Source organism: Pan paniscus, chromosome 2 (genome assembly GCF_029289425.2).
Source record: "Pan paniscus chromosome 2, NHGRI_mPanPan1-v2.0_pri, whole genome shotgun sequence".
NCBI lineage: Eukaryota > Metazoa > Chordata > Mammalia > Primates > Hominidae > Pan > Pan paniscus.
Genome location: NC_085926.1, coordinates 11,334,734 through 11,356,274, shown reverse-complemented (window position 1 = coordinate 11,356,274; position 21,541 = coordinate 11,334,734). Strand labels below are relative to the sequence as shown.

The window sequence follows — 21,541 nt, the reverse complement described above, 5'->3', positions numbered from 1 at the left end:
CAGGAGTTCGAGACCAGCCTGGCAACATGACGAAACCCTGTCTCTATGAAAAATACAAAAAATTAGCCGAGCATGATGGCTTGCGCCAGTAGTCGCAGCTACTCAGGAGGCAGAGGCACGAGAAATGCTTGAACCTGGGAGATGGAGGTTGCAGTGAGCCGAGATTCCGCCACTGCACTCCAGCCTGGGTGACAGAGCAAGATTCTATCTCTGAAAAAGAAAAAAGCAAACAAAAAAACTCATAACAAACATTTCTTATTTATAGATGAGGATACTGAAAGTCAGAGAAGTTAGTTCTATAACTTGCCCAAGGTCACTTATCTGGCAAGAGGTAGGTATATAAAACCAAGTCTACATAGTTCTCAAACACATTCTTTCCACCATTATGCTATACTGTCATGTTCACATAGATTTGTTTTTATAACAGCTTTATTGAGATATAACTCACATACCATATAATTCACCCTTCACATAGAATATTTTTGGTATCCCAGTAGCTGGAATTACAGGCACATGCCACCATGCCTGGCTCCGCATAGTTGGTTTTTTTTTGTTTTTTTGTTTCTTTGGGTTTTTTTTGAGACAGGATCTCACTCCGTTGCCCAGGCTGGAATGCAATGGCGTGATCTCGGTTCACTGCAGCCTCAACCTCCCAGGCTCAAGTGATCTTCCTGCCTCACCCTCCTGAGTAGCTGGGAGCACTGGTGTGCATCACCACACCTAGCTAATTTTTTGTTTTTCTTCTAGAGAGAGAGTCTCACCATGTTGCCCAGGCTAGTCTCAAACTCCTGGGTCAAGCAATCCTCCCAAAGTGCTAGGATACAGATGTGAGCCACCATGTCCAGCCCAACACATAAATTTTTAAGAAACCATTTTTTTCATTATACTATAACAACTTTTCATAGTTCTAATTTAACTTATTATCCCAAATATCTGATTATATAGAAAGTTTGAAAAATAAGAATAAGCACACTACAAAAGAAAACAAAAATCACTCACAACCCACAGCTCAAAAAATTACTATTAATAGTTTGGGGTATTTTTTTCCTACTATTTTTCTCCCTTTCTCTCCCATTCTCTCCCTCTCTTTCTCCCTTCCTCTTGTCCTCTTTCTCCTCTCTCAATAGACAGATAAGTAGATACTTAAGAAAATACATATCAATGTTGATATATAAACATAATTGGTATAAAATGTATACAATATTGTATCTTCCTTATTTAATATAATGTGGCATTTTCTATCTTATTAAAGTCCTTTGAAAACATAACTGTGAATGGCTGCATACTATTCCATCATAGGTATGCACCATGATTTAGTTCACTATTCAACATTGTTGGCCCTTGAAGTTGTCATTGACCAAGTAGTGGTGAATAAGACCAAGTCTCTGTCCTCTTGGAGCTTACGTTTTAATGTAAGTACAGTATATCTTTCAGTGTACAGTATCTCAAAAGATTATTATGAAAATTAAGCAGTAAATGGTACTTATTACATTGGGTGATGGTGTGCGAGGCAAAGACAGAGTCTGAAGCAGAAGCCCTTTGGCACTATGCTACCAGGTCACACAAACCACATCTCTGCCCTGGGGAAGGGAAGGTTAGGGACACTCCTCCCTCTGGAGTGGTGGTGCATTAAATCATAAATCATAATTAGAGACAGGGCCTACCTTTCTCTTGCTTGCAGCAATGACGGCAGGAAGCCACCGGCTCTCCCTGGTGTCCATCAATAGGAAGACGACATCATGGCTTTCGATGAGCTGCTCCAGTTGCTCCACATCTCTGCGGGCTTGCTCCAGAGTGACACTGGAGAAGTTCACTGGATGCCCAGGCATAGGTATGCTCATGCTGAATCCTCTGGCATTCTAGGGAAACACCAGGACGTAGTTATGTCTGGAGCAATGGTATAGGTAATATCTCAGAGCCCACACTTCCCACAGCTGCCTGCACTTACTTGTGTTCACTTACATGAGAGCTCCCTGTGCACTATTACGCTGCACCCTTCCCATGCCCTCTCTCTTCTTCACCTCTGCATCCTAGAACACCTTGACCTATCACCCCAGGGCCCTGAGGCAGGGCAGGGCAGCAAACAGAGACATACGGATCTCAGTTCCAAAGTGGAGGGGGCACATCCTACCTGAGGTAAGGACACTGGAGAAAACTGTGTATCTTTGGCTCTTTCCAGCCATCCAAGGCCAAGAAACTTTATCACAGCACCTTCTGCCTACCCAAGTACCTCTTTTTTTTTTTTTTTTTGAGACAAGGTCTTACTTTGTCACCCAGGCTAGAGGGCACTAGCACAATCATAGCTCACGGAAACCATGACCTCTTGGGCTCAAGGGATCCTCCCACCTCAGCTTCCCAAGTAGCTGGGACTACAGGCACACGTCACCACACCTGGCTGATTTTTTTAATTTTTAGTAGAGATAGGTCTCACTATGTTGCCCAGACTGCTCTCGAACTCCTTGGCTCAAGGAATCCTCCTGATTCGGCCTCCAAAGTGCTGGAATTACAGGCATAAGCCACCGTACCCTGCCTAAGTACCTCTTTCCAACTGGGCTATCTCTTCCTATTTGCTTCCAAATTGCCCTCCCTTCTGTTTCCTCAGTGTTAAACATCTCCATATGGAGTGTTCTAGCAAATATAATTTGATTTAATACATTCACATAAGGTTAGAATGACTGATGATCTTGTCTTAATCCCTTCAGGGGTATATGCATTTTAAAAAACCTCAAATACAAAAAACTCTACTTGCTAACTTAGAGCCAAAAAATCTACTTAGGAGTATCTAGATATTTTTATCGGGGCAGGAGTTATGGTGGCTGATGTCAGAGTGTGGGACAGAGTAAGGCTTCACTCTCTGTCCAAAAGTAGAAGCTGTCCATCAACCTGAGTTCCCCTGAATTGGGATTTTTTACATGGGCTTTAGAACAGCTTTATAATTTACCATCTGCCCCTTGATGACCACATAATATTTTGGCACATTAACAGTGAGTCACATATGGGTGCTAATGAAGCCAGGGACACTGACTTTCCACAAAAAATGTGTTCTAGAATCATAAACTGTACCTTTAACCCCTGTATACCACTGGCCATAGGGAAGTGTTTGAAAACATCAGCTTTTTCACTCATTTGCCAAAACCCCTCACCTACTGCAAAAATAGCTCAAGGGACAGAGCAAGCAGATCTTTTTACAAAGAAATATCAAATTTGTAGATTGTGGATTTTTTTTATTATCTTCAACTTTAAACCTAATCTCTGGAATTCAAGAAAGGAAGAATAACAATTTCAAAAGGAATGTAAAAAAGAGTGGTAACCAAACCAGGAAAGGACCTGAGGCAGAAAGGATTTCAGGAAGAAGAAAGGTGCAAAAACACATCTATTTTAATAATGAGACTAGCACAGCTATCAGGATCTCATTAATTAATCCATTAAGTATTGTGCACCTACTATGTACCAAATGCCGTAATAAGCAATAATAAAAGCAACAACTACAGTAATAATAACAATACCTGCAATACCTTACTGACATACTACAATTGACAAAGCATGTTAAATGGTGGTAGCTTGATCTAAATAACTATTAAGTATATATTTTCATGACACCAAGATGGAAGTATAATCATGCAATACCAATTCTGAACTTTTGAATAATAAAATAACTTTGCTAACCTAAATAAATCTCTACTTGCTAAAATTTCAGCCAGTAAGCTAACGTAAGAGCCCATCAGTTATGTCCACACCCAAGAGGCTGGAATTCAGCAACTTTCAACACAGTGGTTTTCTACTTGGCTGTATATCAGAACCACCTAGAGAGTTTAATGGCCAGGCTTTTCCCCAGACCATTTAAATGGAAATCTCTAAGAATGAGCCCAGGCACCAATATTTTCTAAAACTCCCCTGATGATTCAAAGGTGTAGCCAAGTTGAGGTATAATTTACATAAAGTGAAATACACAGATCTCACATGCACAGTTCAATGTATTCTGACAAATGATAGATTAACCACTGCATACAGCTATCAAGATATAGAACATTTTCATGACGCCAGAACATGGTCTTGTGCTCCCCCTCAGTCGGTCCCCACTTGCCCCCAGACGACAACTGATCTGACTTCATAAGCCATAGATTAGACTATTCTAGAACATATCACATAAATGATATGCTAGGGTATATACTTGTTTGTGTTTGGCTTCTTTTGCTTAGCATACTGCTTTTGAGGTTCATTCATATTGTTAAGTATCAATAATACATTCCATTCGTGGTATGATTATACTACAATTTATTTATCGATTCTCCTGTTGATGGTGATTTGTGCTGTTTTGAATAAAGTTGCTATGGACACTTTTGTATAAGTATTTTCATGTATATATGTTTTCATTTCTCTTAGGTAAAGATCTAAAGGTACAATTTCTGGGTCACAAGGTAGGCATATGTTAAATTGCATGAGAAACAGCTAGATTTCCAAAGTAGTTATTTTACCAGCAATGTATAAGTGTTTTGGTTGCTCCACACCCTGACAACATTTAGCATTGTCAGGCTTCTTAATCTTAGCCATTTTAGTAGGTGTATAGTGATATATCTCTCTGGTTTTAACTTGTATTTCCCTGATGACTATTGACATTGAGCATTTTCACATGTTCAATGGCCATTCATAGATCTTCACCATAAATTAAGTACCTGTTCAAGCTTTTTTCCCCCTTAAAAAAAAGTTGCTTTGTGTGTCTTGAGTGGTAGGAGTTGTTCATCTTGCGTGTTCTGGATAAGAGGACTGCACATGTCTTCTCAGTTTGGCTAGTTTTTCCCTTCTTTGAAAGGCATCTTTTGAGAAGCAGAAGTTTTAAATTTTCATAAAGTCAACTAAGTTACCATTTTTTGTTCATAGTATTTACTAGGTCCTAAGAAATCTTTATCACAAGACCACTAAGATGCTTTCCCCTCGAAACTTTATAGGGGCCATTCTGGGTATCACATAAGGGCTCAGAGTATTCAATGAGGTCTCTCCACTCTGTATACAGAACTCCAGTGTCTCCCAGCTCGTGTGAACTCTGGAATCTCCATTCTGCTCATAGCTCTCTGGTAGTGTGTTTTTGCCTGGTCTGACAAGAGTCTGCTGTGAGTACACACAGCTCGCTATTCAGTCAAAGACTCAAGGTGCTACCGAGGCACTCCTGTGCACAGCTCCCTCATTTCTGGTACTACGTCCTGCAAATTCCAGCCACCTCAGCTGCTCTGAATTCTGGTTGTTTCTTCAGCTCACCGAGACCAAGAGAATCTCCCTGGGCTCTCACGGGCTATGGCATGGGCCAGAAAGTGCCTTCATGTAATAAGCTGGGACAAATCTTTCCTTCCCTCTGTCTGGGACCACAGTCTTTCACTACCTATGACCATAGTCTTTCACTACCTACTGTTCACTGTCTGAAAAGAGTCATTTTACGTATTTTGTCCCAGCGTGTAATTGTTTATGGTGGCAGAGCTAGTCCAGTATCCACTACTCATTAGGGTTGAAGCAGATGTCCAAATTTGGGTTTTAAAACCTCAAGTGTGGCTCCATAATCCAACATCTTTTTTTTTTTTTTTTTTTTTTTTTGGTGAGACGGAGTCTCACTCTGTCGCCAGGCTGGAGTGCAGTGGCGTGATCTCGGCTCACTGCAACCTCTGACTCCCGGGTTCAAGCGATTCTCCTGCCTCAGCCTCCCAAGTAGCTGAGACTACAGGTGTGCGCTACCATGCCCAGCTAATTTTTGTATTTTTAGTAGAGACGGGGTTTCACCATGTTGGCCAGGATGGATCTCAATCTTTTGACTTCGTGATCCACCCGCCTCAGCCTCCCAAAGCACTGGGATTACAGGCATGAGCAATTGCGCCCGGCCTCATAATCCGACATCTTATTGCCTCAAATAGCTATATGATTTATAAAAGATCAGTTGTTTTCTTATTCAATTTACTCTTCCCCAGGATCAGGTGTGGTATTTGTAGCAGAGCACTTCTTTTCATGTAATTTTATCATAGTTTTTTTAAAGGCACCTGGAAAGGGTCAATGTGACACCTATGTCCTGGAGTAGAAGAGAAGGAATTAGTGAAAGAATACCATGCAGATAAAATGCAAGGGTTTCTTATGAGCTGACATTTGACATACTGGAAGGTCTGGGGCCAGAATACGGTTAGTCTGGGATACATATATTTTAGAGCAAAAAACAAATGTCAAACTCTCTAGTTCTGAGGGAGTGTTTAAGGCTTTTCAGGCCAGCTATCCAGTGAAACCACCCTGTCCTTGAAGTCTGTCACCCAGGAGAAGCAGGGTAAAGGGTGCTCATGACCTCCTGGTACACTTCTTTGTATTTCCTGTGTTAGTCCATTTCACACTGCTAAAAAGGAATATTTGAGGCAATTAAATGAAAAGAGGTTTATTTGGCTTATGGTTCTCCAGGTTGTATGAGAAGTATAGTGCTGGTATCTGCTTCTGATGAGGGAAGCTTCCACTCATGGTCAAAGGTGAAGGGGGATCAGATGCATCACATGGCAAGGGAGGGAAAAAGAGAGATGCCAGGCTCTTTCAAACAACTAGCTCTCGCTCACGTGAACTAAGAGGTCGAGAACTCACTCATTAATGTGGAGAGGGCACCAAGCCATTCATGAGGGATCCACCTCCATGACCCAAACACCTCCCACCAGGCCCCACCTCCAACAGTGAGGATCACAATTCAACATGAGATTTGGAGAGGACAAACATCCAAATCAAATCACTTCCTATGAATTTACTATTTCAAAATTTAAACATTTTCTTTTTTCTTTTTTCTTTTTTGAGACAGAGTCTCACTCTGTCGCCAGGCTGGAGTGCAGTGGTGCAATCTCGGCTTACTGCAACCTCCGCCTCCCATTTCAAATGATTCTCCTGCCTCAGCCTCCTGAGTAGCTGGGACTACAGGTGCACGCCACCACACTCAGCTAATTTTTGTATTTTTAGTAGTAGAGACAGGGTTTCACCATGTTGGCCAGGATGGTCTTGATCTCTTGACCTCGTGATCCACCTGCCTCAGCCTCCCAAAGTGCTGGGATTATAGGCATCAGCCACTGTGCCTGGCCCAAAATTTAAACATTTTTAAAGGGTCTATCACCCATTATTTTTTTCGTTTCCAAGTCAAATGTCACTCGACTTCAAGCACTGAGATTAGAATCTTGCAATAACTTAACAAGTAAGGAATACCCCAAATTAGATAATCTTGCATTAATAAAACCAATCTTTCTAACTTTTCCAGGTAACCAAATATCTAGGAAGTCTGCATTTAACATAGTTATTACCTTCAAAAGGCCAATTTTCTTCCCTGGAATGCTCCTCCTGGCCCCTGGCCTTTCCCACCACTCTCTGGTCCTTGCCTCCCTCCTCAAGACCCCTTCTGATCAATTCCTTCAGAGCTCGGACCAAATGTTACTTCCTTAAGAAGGCTTTCCCTGGCACATGCCCCACACTTGTCCAGGTCCTGCTCTTCTATATTTCCTGAGCAATGTCTACTTATCCCTTTTAGCATTTAGTATTTCAATTATAATTCAATAAAATATAAGCTCTATGAGGGCAAAACCATGTCTTGTTTACTTAGGTCAAGCCTTTTCTCCGTGGCCTGGTAGAAGGAAGGTGATGAATAAGTATCTGTTGAATGAAGAAACTATACTAAATCCAATGAGATACCATCTCACACAAGTTAGAATGGTGATCATTAAAAAGTCAGGAAACAACAGGTGCTGGAGAGGATGTGGAGAAATAGGAACACTTTTACACTGGTGGTGGGACTGTAAACTAGTTTAACCATTGTGGAAGACAGTGTGGCGATTCCTCAAGGATCTAGAACTAGAAATACTATTTGACCCAACCATCCCATTACTGGGTATATACCCAAAGGATTATAAATCATGCTGCTATAAAGACACATGCACAAGTATGTTTATTGCGGCACTATTCACAATAGCAAAGACTTGGAACCAACCCAAATGTCCATCAATGATAGACTGGATTAAGAAAATGTGGCATATATACACCATGGAATACTATGCAGCCATAAAGAAGGATGAGTTCATGTCCTTTGTAGGGACATGGATGAAGCTGGAAATCATCATTCTGAGCAAATTATCACAAAGACAGAAAACCAAACACCGCGTGTTCTCACTCATATGTGGGAATTGAACAATGAGAACACTTGGACACAGGATGGGGAACATCACACACAAGTGCCTGTCGTGGTGTGGAGGGAGTGGGGAGGGATAGCATTAGGATATATACCTAATGTAAATGACGAGTTAATGGGTGCAGCACACCAACATGGCACATGTATACATATGTAACAAACTTGCATGTTGTGCACATGTACCCTAGAACTTAAAGTATAATAAAAAAAAAAAAAGAAACTATACTAAATCAAGCATATAAGGAAAGCCCCTTAAGGCTGGCTAACCAATAAGTTAAATAGTTTCACAAGTATTTTTCATGAACGTGATGAATTACACCAGTACTTTGATGGGTTGTGTATATTATCTCCTATTATTTATAAGGCATGAAGGATAAAAGTATAAAAGACTTGGACAGTGGCCTGGGGGACTTAATAGTCCAACAGGGAAAACAGAGTAACACAATGTAAGTGTGAAGGAAGAGGCTCGATGCCAGGGGGCTGTTTCCAAGAACAGTTGGACTTGCTCTCTCAGGCCCAGCATGGCGTCCCTTGCTCCCACCTCAGCCTTCTCTTCCTCCTCATCTTCTTTGACCTCTATGTTGCAGCCACCCTGGTTTTCTTTCAGTTCCACAAAAGTACCACGCTCATCCTACCTCAGGCATTTGCACAGACAGCTCTGCTACCCTCAATCTAGCTAACTCCCACTCATCCTTCAGGGGTTTGTTTTCTCAAGTCTTCCCAGTCCACCCCTCATCTAGGTCAGGCCTACCTGTTATATATTCTCATGGCAACTGAGCTCCTGCTTCCTGCATGTATTACAATGATAAGTATTTGTGAAATTATTTGTTAATGACCATCCCCCACTAGACTTTAAGCTCCACATGTCTGTCTAGTTCCCCTGTCCCTGGAACACGGGAGGTCTTAAATACACTACCTCACACGCAAGTAAGTAATAGAGCAACTAAACAAATAAACAGTGGGAAGGGGGAATTGTATTGGGTCACTGACAATGACTAGGATTTGAGTAAACAAAAATTTCAGGCATCTAATAAGTGACAGAGCTCAGGTTCAAAGCCAGGTCTGTCTGGGTCCTAAAGGGAGTTCATAATACTCTCCAATGATAGTTGGATTATTGCTTTTTTTTTTGGGGGGGGGGGGGCTAGGGTCTCAACTAGGTTGCCCAGGCTGGTCTCGAACTTCTGGCCTTAAGCGATCTCCTCCCACTTTAGCCTCCCAAAACACTGGGTTTCCAAGCTTCAGCCACTGTGCGCAGCCTAGACTGGATTATTCTTCCCAATTAGGCACCTCCTCCCTCTAGTAATATTATATATCCTCACTCTTTGCAACCTGACGTTTGCAAGACCTCCTACCAGGAAGAGTACATTGACTAATGTCATTGACTTTGGGCTTGGTCCTGTGACTCGCTTTGGTAACAGAAATGGAAGACATTGCACTGTACCACTGTTGAGCTAAGACTTTAAGGCATAATAATCACCAACCCTTTTAAGCTTAAACCTTCCACCATAGGAAGAGTAGGACCCACATGACTGTTCCTCCTTTAGCCTAGATTTTGAAAATAACACATACAATGGACTGGAACCTGACTCGAAGTTATGTGGCTTATTGAGTAAGTTCAGCCTAGTGACACAGCTGAACCACAGCCAACCTGCACACCCATGAACATGAAATAAATGTTTGCAATTGTAAGCCACTAAGATTTTGGGATTGTGTGATATGCAATATTGTCACAGCAGAAATCTAACTAATATGCCTCCTCAATGACAGGGTTGCAACGTATTCTTATTTTTTTCAGCATTTAGCACATAGCTGGCTACATAGTGGGTGGTCAATTAATACTGTTAAACCCAAGATGATGTTCCTCAGGGACTCTAGTGAAATGGACAAAAACATTAACAATGCTTCTAAAGCAAAGATTTTTAAAAGGGATGAATCTAATACAAAGTGACCAAAGAGAGAAACTTTGAGAAAGTGGGTTTTTTTGTTTGTTTTGTTAGGACTGAGAACCTCTTCTGGCACTTTAAGTATAAGCAAATGCTTTGGAGACACCTAATCTAACTCCTATCAGATAAAATTATTAAGTTTTCAAGAGGCAGGATATCATTTCATGGTTGACCTTAAAAAAAGAAAACTGTCAAGATTTTAAATGAAAGGAGCTGAATGACTTTTCTCTTGTTATCTGGTATTTCTAATGATATAACTCAAAAACCAGAAGCAGCTAGAGCAAAAAGCTAAACTTTCAGCCCAATCATTCTTCTTCATGAAGACTTGCATTCAATTTAATTTCATAAACCTGTACTAAGTAACTACCAAGTATCCTGGTGATGGAGGAAAAATAACACATTAGATCTGAGCCACTGTAAACCTCTTTGGAACCAGGCAGGATATAAAAATATATACACTCCTAAATTCCTCAACTTAAACTCATAATGCTGTGCAACTTACAAAACATTTATTCATACATTCCTTTCATTTTCACAAGAATATGTGAGACGGATTATTTATTATTATTATTATATAAACAGTGTTTTGCCTTGTCACCGAGGCTTGAGTGAAATGGCATGATCACAGCTCAAAATCTGCAGCCTTGACCACCTAGGCTCAAGCAATCCTTTTGTTTCAGCCACTAGTGTAGCTGGGACTACAGACGCACACCACCACCACACCTGGCTAATTTTATTTTAAAGAGATAGGGTCTCACTATGTCTCCCAGGCTGGTCCCAAACTCCTGGGCTCAAGTAAGCCTCCTGCCTTAGCCTCCCAAAGTGCTAGTGAGAGGTGAAACCAGCTGGACTTCCTGGGTTGAGTGGGGACTTGGAGAACTTTTCTGTCTAGCTAGAGGATTGTAAATGCACCAATCAGCACTCTGTAGAAACGCACCAATCAGCGCTGTGTGTCTAGCTAAAGGATTGTAAATGCACCAATCAGCACTCTGTAAAAACACACCAATCAGCACTCTGTGTCTAGCTAGAGGACTGTAAACGCACCAATCAGCACTCTGTAAAAACACACCAATCAGCGCTCTGTGTCTAGCTAGAGGATTGTAAACACACCAATCAGCACTCTGTAAAAACTCACCAGTCAGCACTGTGTCTAGCTGGAGGATTGTAAACGCACCAATCAGCACTCTGTAAAAACATACCAATCAGCGCTCTATGTCTAGCTAAAGGATTGTAAATGCACCAATCAGAACTCTGTAAAAAGGCATCAGTCAGCGCTCTGTGTCTAGCTAAAGGTTTATAAACACACCAATCAACACTCTGTAAAACTGACCAATCAGCACCCTGTAAGATGGACCAATCAGTAGGACGTGGGTGGGGACAAATCAGGGAATAAAAACTGGCCACCCCAGCCAGCAGCAGCAACCCACTTGGGTCCCCTTCCACGCTGTGGAAGCTTTGTTCTTTTGTTCTTCACAATAAATCTTGCTGCTGCTCACTCTTTGGGTCCACACCACCTTTAAGAGCTGTAACACGCGAACGTCCGTGGCTTCATTCTTAAAGTCAGCGAGACTATGAACCCACCAAACTCCAGACACATCTGAAGGAACAAACTCCAGACACATCATCTTTAATCGCTGTAACACTCACTGCGAAGGTCTGCAGCTTCATTCTTGAAGTCAGCGAGACCAAGAACCCACTGGAAGGAACCCCACGAACCCACTGAAAGGAAGAAACTCCAGACACATCATCTTTAAGAGCTGTAACACTCACGGCGAAGGTCTGCGGCTTCATTCTTGAAGTCAGCAAGACCAAGAACGCACTGAAGGAACGAACTCCAGACAGACTGGGATTGCAGGTATGAGCCACCATGCCTGACCTGGTTATGTTTTTTTATCCCTCTCTGAGATGAGGAAACAGAGGTTCAGCCACATAGCGAGTGGCTGGTAGAAAGTGACAGATATCTGACTCTCTTTCTTCAATGCCACAGGCCTCATTTCCCAAGACTTAAACATTTATACATATAACAGAAAACCTCTGCAAAAGCAACAACATACCACACCGGGGAATATTTTCTGGAGCCGGTCCGCTGCTGCCAGAGCCTTGGGCTTACCACCCCCTAGGCAATCTTCAAACTCATAGAGAGGCTGCCTCACAGGATTGGAGTAGGAGATCTTGGCATTGTCCACAAATGTGATGTGTCTCACGCCCCAACCCTGTGTGGAAACAGGAGATCATGGTGTGTTTCTGATGAACATTTCACAGGGTGCTGTCTCTTGAAATCTCAAAAAGAATATTGGTTTGGAGAAGCTTGGGAACCTCAAAACACAAGAAACTTCAGAAACTGAATTGTGCAAATTCAGGTTACGATAAACAGAATGTTGACTTTCCTTAGAAAACAACATAATTATATACTCAGTGCCTGGTTTCCTGTAATAAGACTAAAAAATGTCAAGTGGAACAGACTAATAATTATTTTTGACAGTGTCACCAAAGATTTGGAGGTGAATCCCATAAGAACTGTCTATGTTGTTGTTTTAAAAAGATTAGCAATAGCCCCTAAATGTCCTTGATTTCCCTTAACGAATAATTAAGTATAAATAACAACTACTCTTGAAGCTCATTTAAAGCCTGAATGAACTCCTCCAAAAAATGACTCACAAATTATTTCCCACTGTATGATATTTTAGAACATTTTGTACCATTTCTTCAAGAGGCAAAGCCTTATTAATAATCTGGAATTTAGGGAACAAGTCTATATTCTTAGAAATAGTTTTCACGGGTTTTATAGACTTCAATTATGTCTCCTATAACAGTTTTATAAAACCATACGATTTTAAAGGTAGATGGGATCTCTAAAATCCTTGGTCCAATTACTTTGTTTTACAGATATGGAAACTGATGCCAGGAAAGATAAGTGATTTGCCTAAGAGATACATCTGGTTAATGGTGGGAATGAATGAGCTCTCCAGAGGTGCAACCAAATGAAGTTGCCTACTTCTTGGGGTAGGGTACAGTGGGTATATTTTAGTAGATCATAAATAAGCATACTGAACTAAGAGATGTCCTGCCATGACTGGCTACAAGGCTAAGATTCTGCTCTCTCTTATTTCAATATCTTTCCATTAGAAACTGAGAGACTCAATTAGATTGAAGGTTTCAGAGATCCAGCCAACAAGGACCCAAGATTCGTTTTCCGTGTCGAGAACGACAGGTCAGAATCTGCCTTTCATAAGCATAGGTTAGACTGACTGTTTTGAAGCCCACTGGTAACCTTTTGGTCTACTCACCCAGTTTTGTAAATTATTTTCATCATCTAAGCAACCTACCATGGAGGCAGAATAAAGTCACTTGTGCTTGCTTTGGGAATGTTTATTTCTGAAGTATTTTTGCATTCCTTAAAGCAACTGATGAGTGGATAGCAAGGAAGGCAGTCTGGGAACGTGCTGGGTAGTGGGAAGAAAGCCAGATACATTACAAACATGCCATAGGTTAGTCACATGCAGGTGTATTTGCACACACTTAACTTTTGGTTTCCTGGAATGCTACACAGTTTAAATGGCTAATCTGCAAAGATTAAAGAAAATCACAATACTCAATGCTGGTGAGGATGTGGTAGGGAGAAAATCATCCTACTGATTGAGAATGTTAAAGTGGTCTAATCTTTCTGGAAAGCAATTTGGCAGTATGTTTCTAGAATCTTAAGAATACCCATATCCTATGACCTATTTCCAGCAATTTATCCTAAGAAATAATCTGACATACTGACCAAGATGCAGTCACAAAGATGTTCTTTGCAGCACAATTTACAATTGTAAAAAACTGGAAACAATGTTAATGCTGAACATTAGGAGAAGGGTTCAGTAAGTTATGTTTCATCCTATCAGAAGGCATATTCTACAGTCATAAAGCTTTAGCAGACATTGCAGTGAACTCATGCAGTCCTGATTACTCGGGAGGCCAAGGTGGGAACATCACAAGGTCCAGTCCAGCCTGGGCAACAAAGCCAGATCCTGTCCCAAAAAATGAAAAGGCCTCATAGACAGGCATCATTTTTAATGACATGTTAATTGGTAAGAGCAAAGGACATTATTATATATCTAATAAAATGTTAAAATACATATTAAACACTGAAATGTGACAAGTGAAAAAGCAGTAGGAAAATGAGTGTCTTCTTTCCTGCCTTATGACTTTTATATTTTCTATAATGGCTTTATGTTGACTTTGAAATTTTGAAAAATGTTAGGAAAATCTAAGCATCTAAAAATTCTAGAACCTAGAAAAAGACAGTAAAATAAATTCCACAGAAGGAGGAAAAAATTAATAAAGATAAAAGTAGATATTTACGAATCTGAAAGCAAAATGAGACAGAAACAAAAATTATAGAATAAATAAAGTAATGCTCCAAAAAAACTGATAAATAGACAAGCCTCTCTCTAGCAAGGCTTAATATGAGGAAAAAAGAGAAAACACAAATATACAACATTAGGAATATGAAAAGATTTTTTAAAAGATAAAAGGAAGATTTAAAAGAATACCATATGTATTTTATGTCAATTAATTTTTAAAGCTAGAAAAGCAGTACAAAATCTAAAAAGGTGAGTCAACACAGAAACATCTGTAAAAGTTTACAAAGATTCCCACCACCCTTACTACCCCAACCAACAAAATTCTTTTATTTTTTTTCTGAGACAGAGTCCTGCTCTGTCACCCAGGTTGGAGTGCAGTGGTGCTATCTCCGCTCACTGCAAGCTCCACCTCCTGGGTTCACGCCATTCTCCTGCCTCAGCCTCCCGAGTAGCTGGGACCACAGGCGCCTGCCACCATGCCCGGCTAATTTTTTTTTGTATTTTTAGTAGAGACGGGGTTTCAACCGTGTTCTCCAGGATGGTCTCGATCTCCTGACCGCGTGATCCGCCCGCCTCGGCCTCCCAAAGTGCTGGGATTACAGGCGTGAGCCACCGTGCCCGGCCCAACAAAATTCTTAAATGCATCAGGCCCAGACGGATTTCTAACTGAATTTTACCTAACCATCAAAGAACAGATAATTCATTTATTTAAATTGTTCTGGAACTTAGAAAAAGGCAGAATGTTTTAAGTTTATTTTATAAAGCTAGCATAATGTAGCTATAAAATATACAAAGATAGAACAAGGAATAACATGACTATAAACCAATTTGACTTATGAAGTGAGATGTAAAATTTATTGATTAATTGATCGGTTGATTGAGACAGTGTCTTGCTTTATCACCCAGGCTGGAGAGCAGTGGCACAATCTTGGCTCACTACACCCTCAACCTCCTGGTCTGAGGCAATCCTTCCACCTCAGCTCCTGAGCAGCTGCAACTACAGGCATGCGCCACTACAGCCTGGCTAATTTTTATATTTTTTTTGTAGAGATGGGGTTTCGCCATGTTGTGCAGGCTGGTCTCGAACTCCTGAGCTCAAACGATCCGCCCACCTTGGCCTCCCAAACTGCTGGGATTGCAGGTGTGAGCTACTGTGCCCGGCCAAAATGTAACATTTAAAAACAAAACATTACTAATTGAATTCAAGAGTATATGAGAAGAATAAGATACCACGTACAGATAGGTTTATTCTAGGAATGCTCAACATTAGAATACTTTGTCTTGATAAACGTAGTTGATAAAGCTCGACATTTCTGATATAAACGTGCAGAAACAGAAATCAGCTTCTTTAAATTATAAAGAACACTTACCAGAAACCAACATCAAAATTAAAGATAAAAACAAGAGGCACTCTCATTAAAGTCAGCAATAAAACAAAGATATCAACTCTCACTGCCATTCTTCTACATTACTGTGGAGTTCTAGCCAATCTTATAAGACAAGGAAAAGAAAGATATAAGTGTTGGTGAGGAATACTATTAAGCTACAAAAGAATCAAAAAACTCTTAGAACTAAGAGAGTTTAGAAAGATGGCCAAAGATAAATATGCAAAATTCACTATTTTTCCTACATCCCAGTAATAGTCAACTGGAAAGTTTAATGGGAGAAAATATCTCTAAAGGAAAAAACATCATTAAATATGCAGAAATACCATATTTAAACTCAATTAGATACATGGAAGGCCTATATAAAGAAAATGCTACTGAAAAACAAAGATGATCTAATTAAGAGATACACCATGCTCCCAGAACTAAGGATTAATGTCATAAAAATACATCAATCCCTTCTAATTTATCTATAAATTCATTGTAATTTCAACTAAAACAGTGAGCATGAATATAGGAATAAAAAAAATAGATCAATGAGTCAAAATAGAGAATCCATAGAGAGACTCAGGTATATAAGGGGGTTTAGCATTTGATAAAGACAGAAAAATGATGATTTAGATTACTGAATAAATGCCATTAAAACAACTAACAATCCATTTTGTGCAAAAGTAGCTAGATCTTTACCCCTTATCATGTAACCAAAAAATTTCCACATTCATAAAGCTCTAACATAAAAACAAGAGTTCCATAACCCAAAAAGGAAAAGACTGACACATATAATAACATAAAGCTGAAAAAAACTTTTATATGGCTAAAGACACCTTAGATAAACTAAGAAAAATATTTGCATCATATTACAGAAAAAAGGTTAATTTCCCCAAGAAAAAGAACTCTAAATCAATAAAAGACACAACCCAAAGAACATGAATAAAAGAAATAAAACTCACAAAAGAAATAAAATTAAACTCATCCTTGCTAATTAAAGAAACACAAATTCAAACAATAAATGTTACTTAACTGACTGAGATTTCAAAAGTTGATATATCCAATTTTGGCAAGAGCGTGGAAAAAAGTTCTGTGTCTCATATGTGTAACATTTTTGGAAGGCAATTTCGTTTGAAAAACATTTTTGGCCAGGCTTGGTGGCTCACACCTGTAAACCCAGCACTTTGGGAGGCCAAGGCAGGCGGATCACTTGAGGGCAAGAGTTCAAGACCAGCCTGGACAACATGGTGAAACCCCGTCTCTACTAAAAATACAAAAATTAGCCAAGTGTAATGGTGCACACGTGTAGTCCCAGCTACTCGGGAAGTTGAGGCAGGAGAATCGCTGAACTCAGGAGGTGGAGGTTGCAGTGAGCTGAGATCATGCCACTGCACTCCAGCCTGGGTGACAGAGTGAGACTTTGTCTCAAAAAAAAAAAAATTAATGACAAACAAATATATAAAATATTGACATTCAAATTCTATACTCTCTCTAACACAGTAATTCTATGTCCAGGGTTTTTTTCCTAAAAAAAAAATCCTATGGATATATAAACATACAAGTATAAGAATGTTCTCTAATAGAGAACAGTATCTAATAGAAAAAAATAGAAAGTAATCTGAAATTGATTAAATAAAGAACATAGTCATACAACAAAATACTACATATACATACTATGGAAACACAGAAAGGTAGCTACAGTCATTTTTCTATCTAGTTAAAAATAAAAACCTGTTATAGATAGTATGCTATGATCTAATCTTTATAAATACAAATAAATATCAGCAAAGATACTGATTTCTCTATATTTAGATATGTCTACAATAACATCTGGGAAAAAGGCTGCATACTAATCTACAAAGTCTGCTTAATAGGAAATGGGACTTGCGATGGGTGTGGAGGACTTTCTGTTTCTATCTGATGATAAAAGTTTGTATTTCTTTTACACTTAAAAAGATAAGAAAAGGAAAAAGGAAGGGAGGGAGAGATGGAGGGGATGGGGAGCTGGGAGATGGAAGGCAATCATGAAGAGTAAAACAAGAAGAGAAGCTACAACTTCAAAGGTGCCATTTGCACCCCCCACCTCCGACTTACCATCAACGTCCTAGCTACATTGCAACCCAAGGTGCCGGCTCCAAGCAGCAGACATTTGACAGACACAACCTTGTCCAAGTCTAAAGTAGGAACCAATCTCCAACACATCAGTTTGAGATTTAGATCCACTGATGACTCAGCTAACCTAGAAAAGGAGAGATTTACTTATTCAGTCACTCCTTTGTGCAATAATCTTGTTCTGAAAGATTTCAAGTGGCTATGCAAGAAAATAAGAAATAATAAGGAAATTGGGATCAAAGGAAAAAGAAAATTAAACTGGAGGGTAAGCAGGGAGGAGAAAGCTTCCCACCCAGCAGCATGCTGTTGGAGTCCTCTGCAATGAGGGGGCCACAGATTTGATACTGAGTTCCAGCAGCCAAGGTGAAAAGGGAAGAGCATGACCAGTTATAGGAATCATGGTGTCCATGAATAAAAACACACCATCTGATTAAGAGGAAAGTTTTTCCTAGTACTGAAAACAGAAATTTCTCCCGTATCTCCTTAATAAGGCCTCCCATATCTCCTGCGCTCCCATATGGGAGCGCCTCCCATATCTCCTGCGCTCAGGCCAGGCACAGTGGCTCACGCCTGTAATCCTAGCGCTTTGGGAGGCCAAAGCGGGTGGATCACCTGAGGTCAGGAGTTCGAGACCAGCCTAGCCAACATGGTAAAACCCTGTCTCTACTAAAATTACAAAAATTAGCTGGGTGTGGTGGCAGGCGCCTGTAATCCCAGCTACTCAGGAGGCTGAGGCAGGAGATTCACTTGAACCCGGGAGGCAGAGGTTGCAGTGAGCCAAGATCATGCCACTGCACTCCAGCTTGGGCAACAGGAGTGAAACTGTCTCAAAAAAAAAGAAAAAAAAAAAAGTGCACTCAGATTCGCCCTTAAACACAATACTGGCTTCCATGAAATAATTCTTCTAATATCCTTCAAGGTGGGCCAATAAGGGCTGGGTGTGGTGGCTCATGCCTGTAATCCCAGCACTTTGGGAGGCCGAGGCAGGTGGATCACGAGGTCAGGAGTTCGAGTCCAGCCTGGGCAACACAGTGAAACCCTGTCTCTACTAAAATACAAAAAATTAGCAGGGCATGGTGGCGCGTGCCTGTAATCCCAGCTACTCAGGAAGCTGAGGCAGGAGAATCACTTGAACCCAGGAGGCAGAGGTTGCAGTGAGCAGAGATCGCGCCATTGTATTCCAGCCTGCACGGAGCAAGACTCCGTCTGGGGCGGGGTGGGGGACGGTGGGGGGAGTGGGCCAATAGGACCAAGCTAGAGGACAATGCATAAAGGACTGAAAGGCAGTACAGGTATGCTGGTGGTCTGAGAGCATGAGCTTGAAACAAGAACAAAATTTAGAATGTCTAGAACAGATGAAGACTGTGCCCTTCAGGATATGCATTGTTAATATTAATTCTCACAACCAAACTTCAATTGAAGAGCAGAGTAACACACGGCAGCATGACCAGCACCCCCTGGGCTGAATTACACAATGTTGTGTTGACCTGACAGAATTTGGTGTGTGTCTTGGTTACAAAAAGGCTGACTGGAGAAAACAGCTTCCCAAATATACCTTTTAGGGTCCATACATTCACTGAGGTTCACCATCCTTGGTCCCATGCCTCCTTTCTGGTTCTTTTCCCATCCAACTGCTTTAGGACAATCTTAAGGCAAATAAAACACAAAGTTTAATGAAGGAGGGAAGAATAAAAACAAGCAGATCAAGCAGCGACCTTACATAAAAAAGATCAACATTCATAATGGCCCATGCATTGACAAGCTTTTGGTTTGCTTCTTTCTAAAAGAGATTTGAGGGCCTGAATTTCCACAGACTTGCCACAGTTGCCTCCCCATCTTTCCCAACTACTGGGAATCTTGTTTAGGGACCATCAAACCTAAGCAATCTTCCTGTACAGGAGCTTCTGAAATAGCCCTCAACTCTGGCCCAAGGTGGCTCAACTTTCACTGTTATTGGAAGTTGCTGAAAAAAAAAAAAAGACAATCTTTTCTGGGGTAGGTATAACCCCACTGAGGCTTCTCTATCTAAGCAAGCCAAGCCAATGTAACTGCAGCACCCCTTCACTGAGGTTCCTATTGGGATTTGAACCTTTAAATTAAGTATGTCCCTTCTGTACCTGTGAGCAGATCACAGTCCAAGGTGACTGTCATTTGATTAAGCTGCCCTTTCCTTTAAGCTCATCTTTATCCATTCAGAAGTTTCCCTTCCCTGACTTCTCCCTTCCTCGCAGCCCTCTTTTAATCCCTGCTATGGGAGCCTCTGTAACTCCAGTTAACTCCAATTCTAGCAGTTCCCAAAGTGTGTCCTATTCAATAATCTCAGAGGATAAGGATCCTGTAGCTAAACAGACTTTGGAAATGCTTCTATACTTATATCTATCTTCTATATCCAGCCCCCACTACCACTCAAACCTGGCCATTCACATTGCACATGAGGGAGATAAAAGCTCTGAGAAACCTGCAGTACAGAACCCACGTGATTTGATTTGGCTTTGTGTTTCCCACACTTACGTGGCTCTCCATATCTCCCTTCATTTCCCTGTATACCAATTACAATCTCAAGGGACACATTCAGGGAAACATTGCTCTATTCTACTGTTGCAAAATTCTCTTAAACATCTCAATTGCTTTGCAGAACACGCCTGCTACCTTCTCATGTTAATGAAAGCTTTGCTTGCCTTGGTGGAACCACAGCCTTGTAAATCTTGCTAGTGGATCCCACTCTCTTGCGCTCCCTACATCTCAGGACCTCTGCTACTCCCCCTTTCTCACTGAATTCCCACTGCTCACAATAAAACCTGAACTCCTAAGCAAGAAATTCACCCCACCACAGCCTATACTTCCAGCATCACCTCCACTGTCTGCCTTAAGCAACAGACTCTGCAGGAACAGAAACTCCTTGACTTGAAGTTAAGATGTACGGGACTGGGGGAATTTTAATTTTGTTTCTAATTATACACTGGTTTTCTTTTTTTTTGTTTTTTTTTTTTTTTTTTGAAACAGAGTCTCGCTCTGTCCCCCAGGCTGGAGTGCAGTGGCGTGATTTTGGCTCACTGCAAGCCCCACCTCCTGGGTTCATGCCATTCTCCTGCCTCAGCCTCCCGAGTAGCTGGGAGTACAGGCGCCTGCCAGCATGCCCGGCTAATTTTTTGTATTTTTAGTAGAGATGGTGCTTTACCGTGTTAGCCAGGATGGTCTTGATCTCCTGACCTCGTGATCCACCCGCCTTGGCCTCCCAAAGTGGTGGGATTACAGGCATGAGTTACCACGCCCGGCCTGTACACTGGTTTTCTTTGTCCATTCTCCTACTTTTGAATTTCTATCAAGATCACAATTTTCCTTTCCTTGGGAAACTTTTCAGCTGTTGACATTTAAAAAAATAGTATTGCCCAATATAATTACGGGACCTAGAAGGTATTGATTTCCTTTACATGATCTTTTGTTTCTGGGATAGGACGGCCAATGAGAAACCATAGGGCCAATTATCCTTGAAAGCTAGTTGGGCCCCAGTTTGGCTGAGGGTATCATTCACAGCAAGAAGCCAGAAAACAAACGTCCTTCCCCCTTTTAAATCGGGCACTCTGATGTGGTATT

General features: G+C 40.9%; 1 protein-coding gene across 8 annotated transcripts in view; it reads right to left on the bottom strand.

Moving 5' to 3' along the window:
- The window catches only part of ATG7 (autophagy related 7), a 280,261-nt gene that overhangs the window by 192,598 nt on the left and 66,122 nt on the right, over window positions 1-21,541 (bottom strand). For all 8 annotated transcript variants that reach the window (XM_055109494.2, XM_003826264.5, XM_055109495.2 and 5 more), the window contains exons 10-13: window positions 19,503-19,593; window positions 17,930-18,074; window positions 12,171-12,329; window positions 1,665-1,859 (exon numbers count right to left, since the gene is read on the bottom strand). In XM_055109494.2, the coding sequence (XP_054965469.1) occupies window positions 1,665-1,859; window positions 12,171-12,329; window positions 17,930-18,074; window positions 19,503-19,593 (590 nt within the window). The remainder of the gene's footprint in view (window positions 1-1,664; window positions 1,860-12,170; window positions 12,330-17,929; window positions 18,075-19,502; window positions 19,594-21,541) is intronic.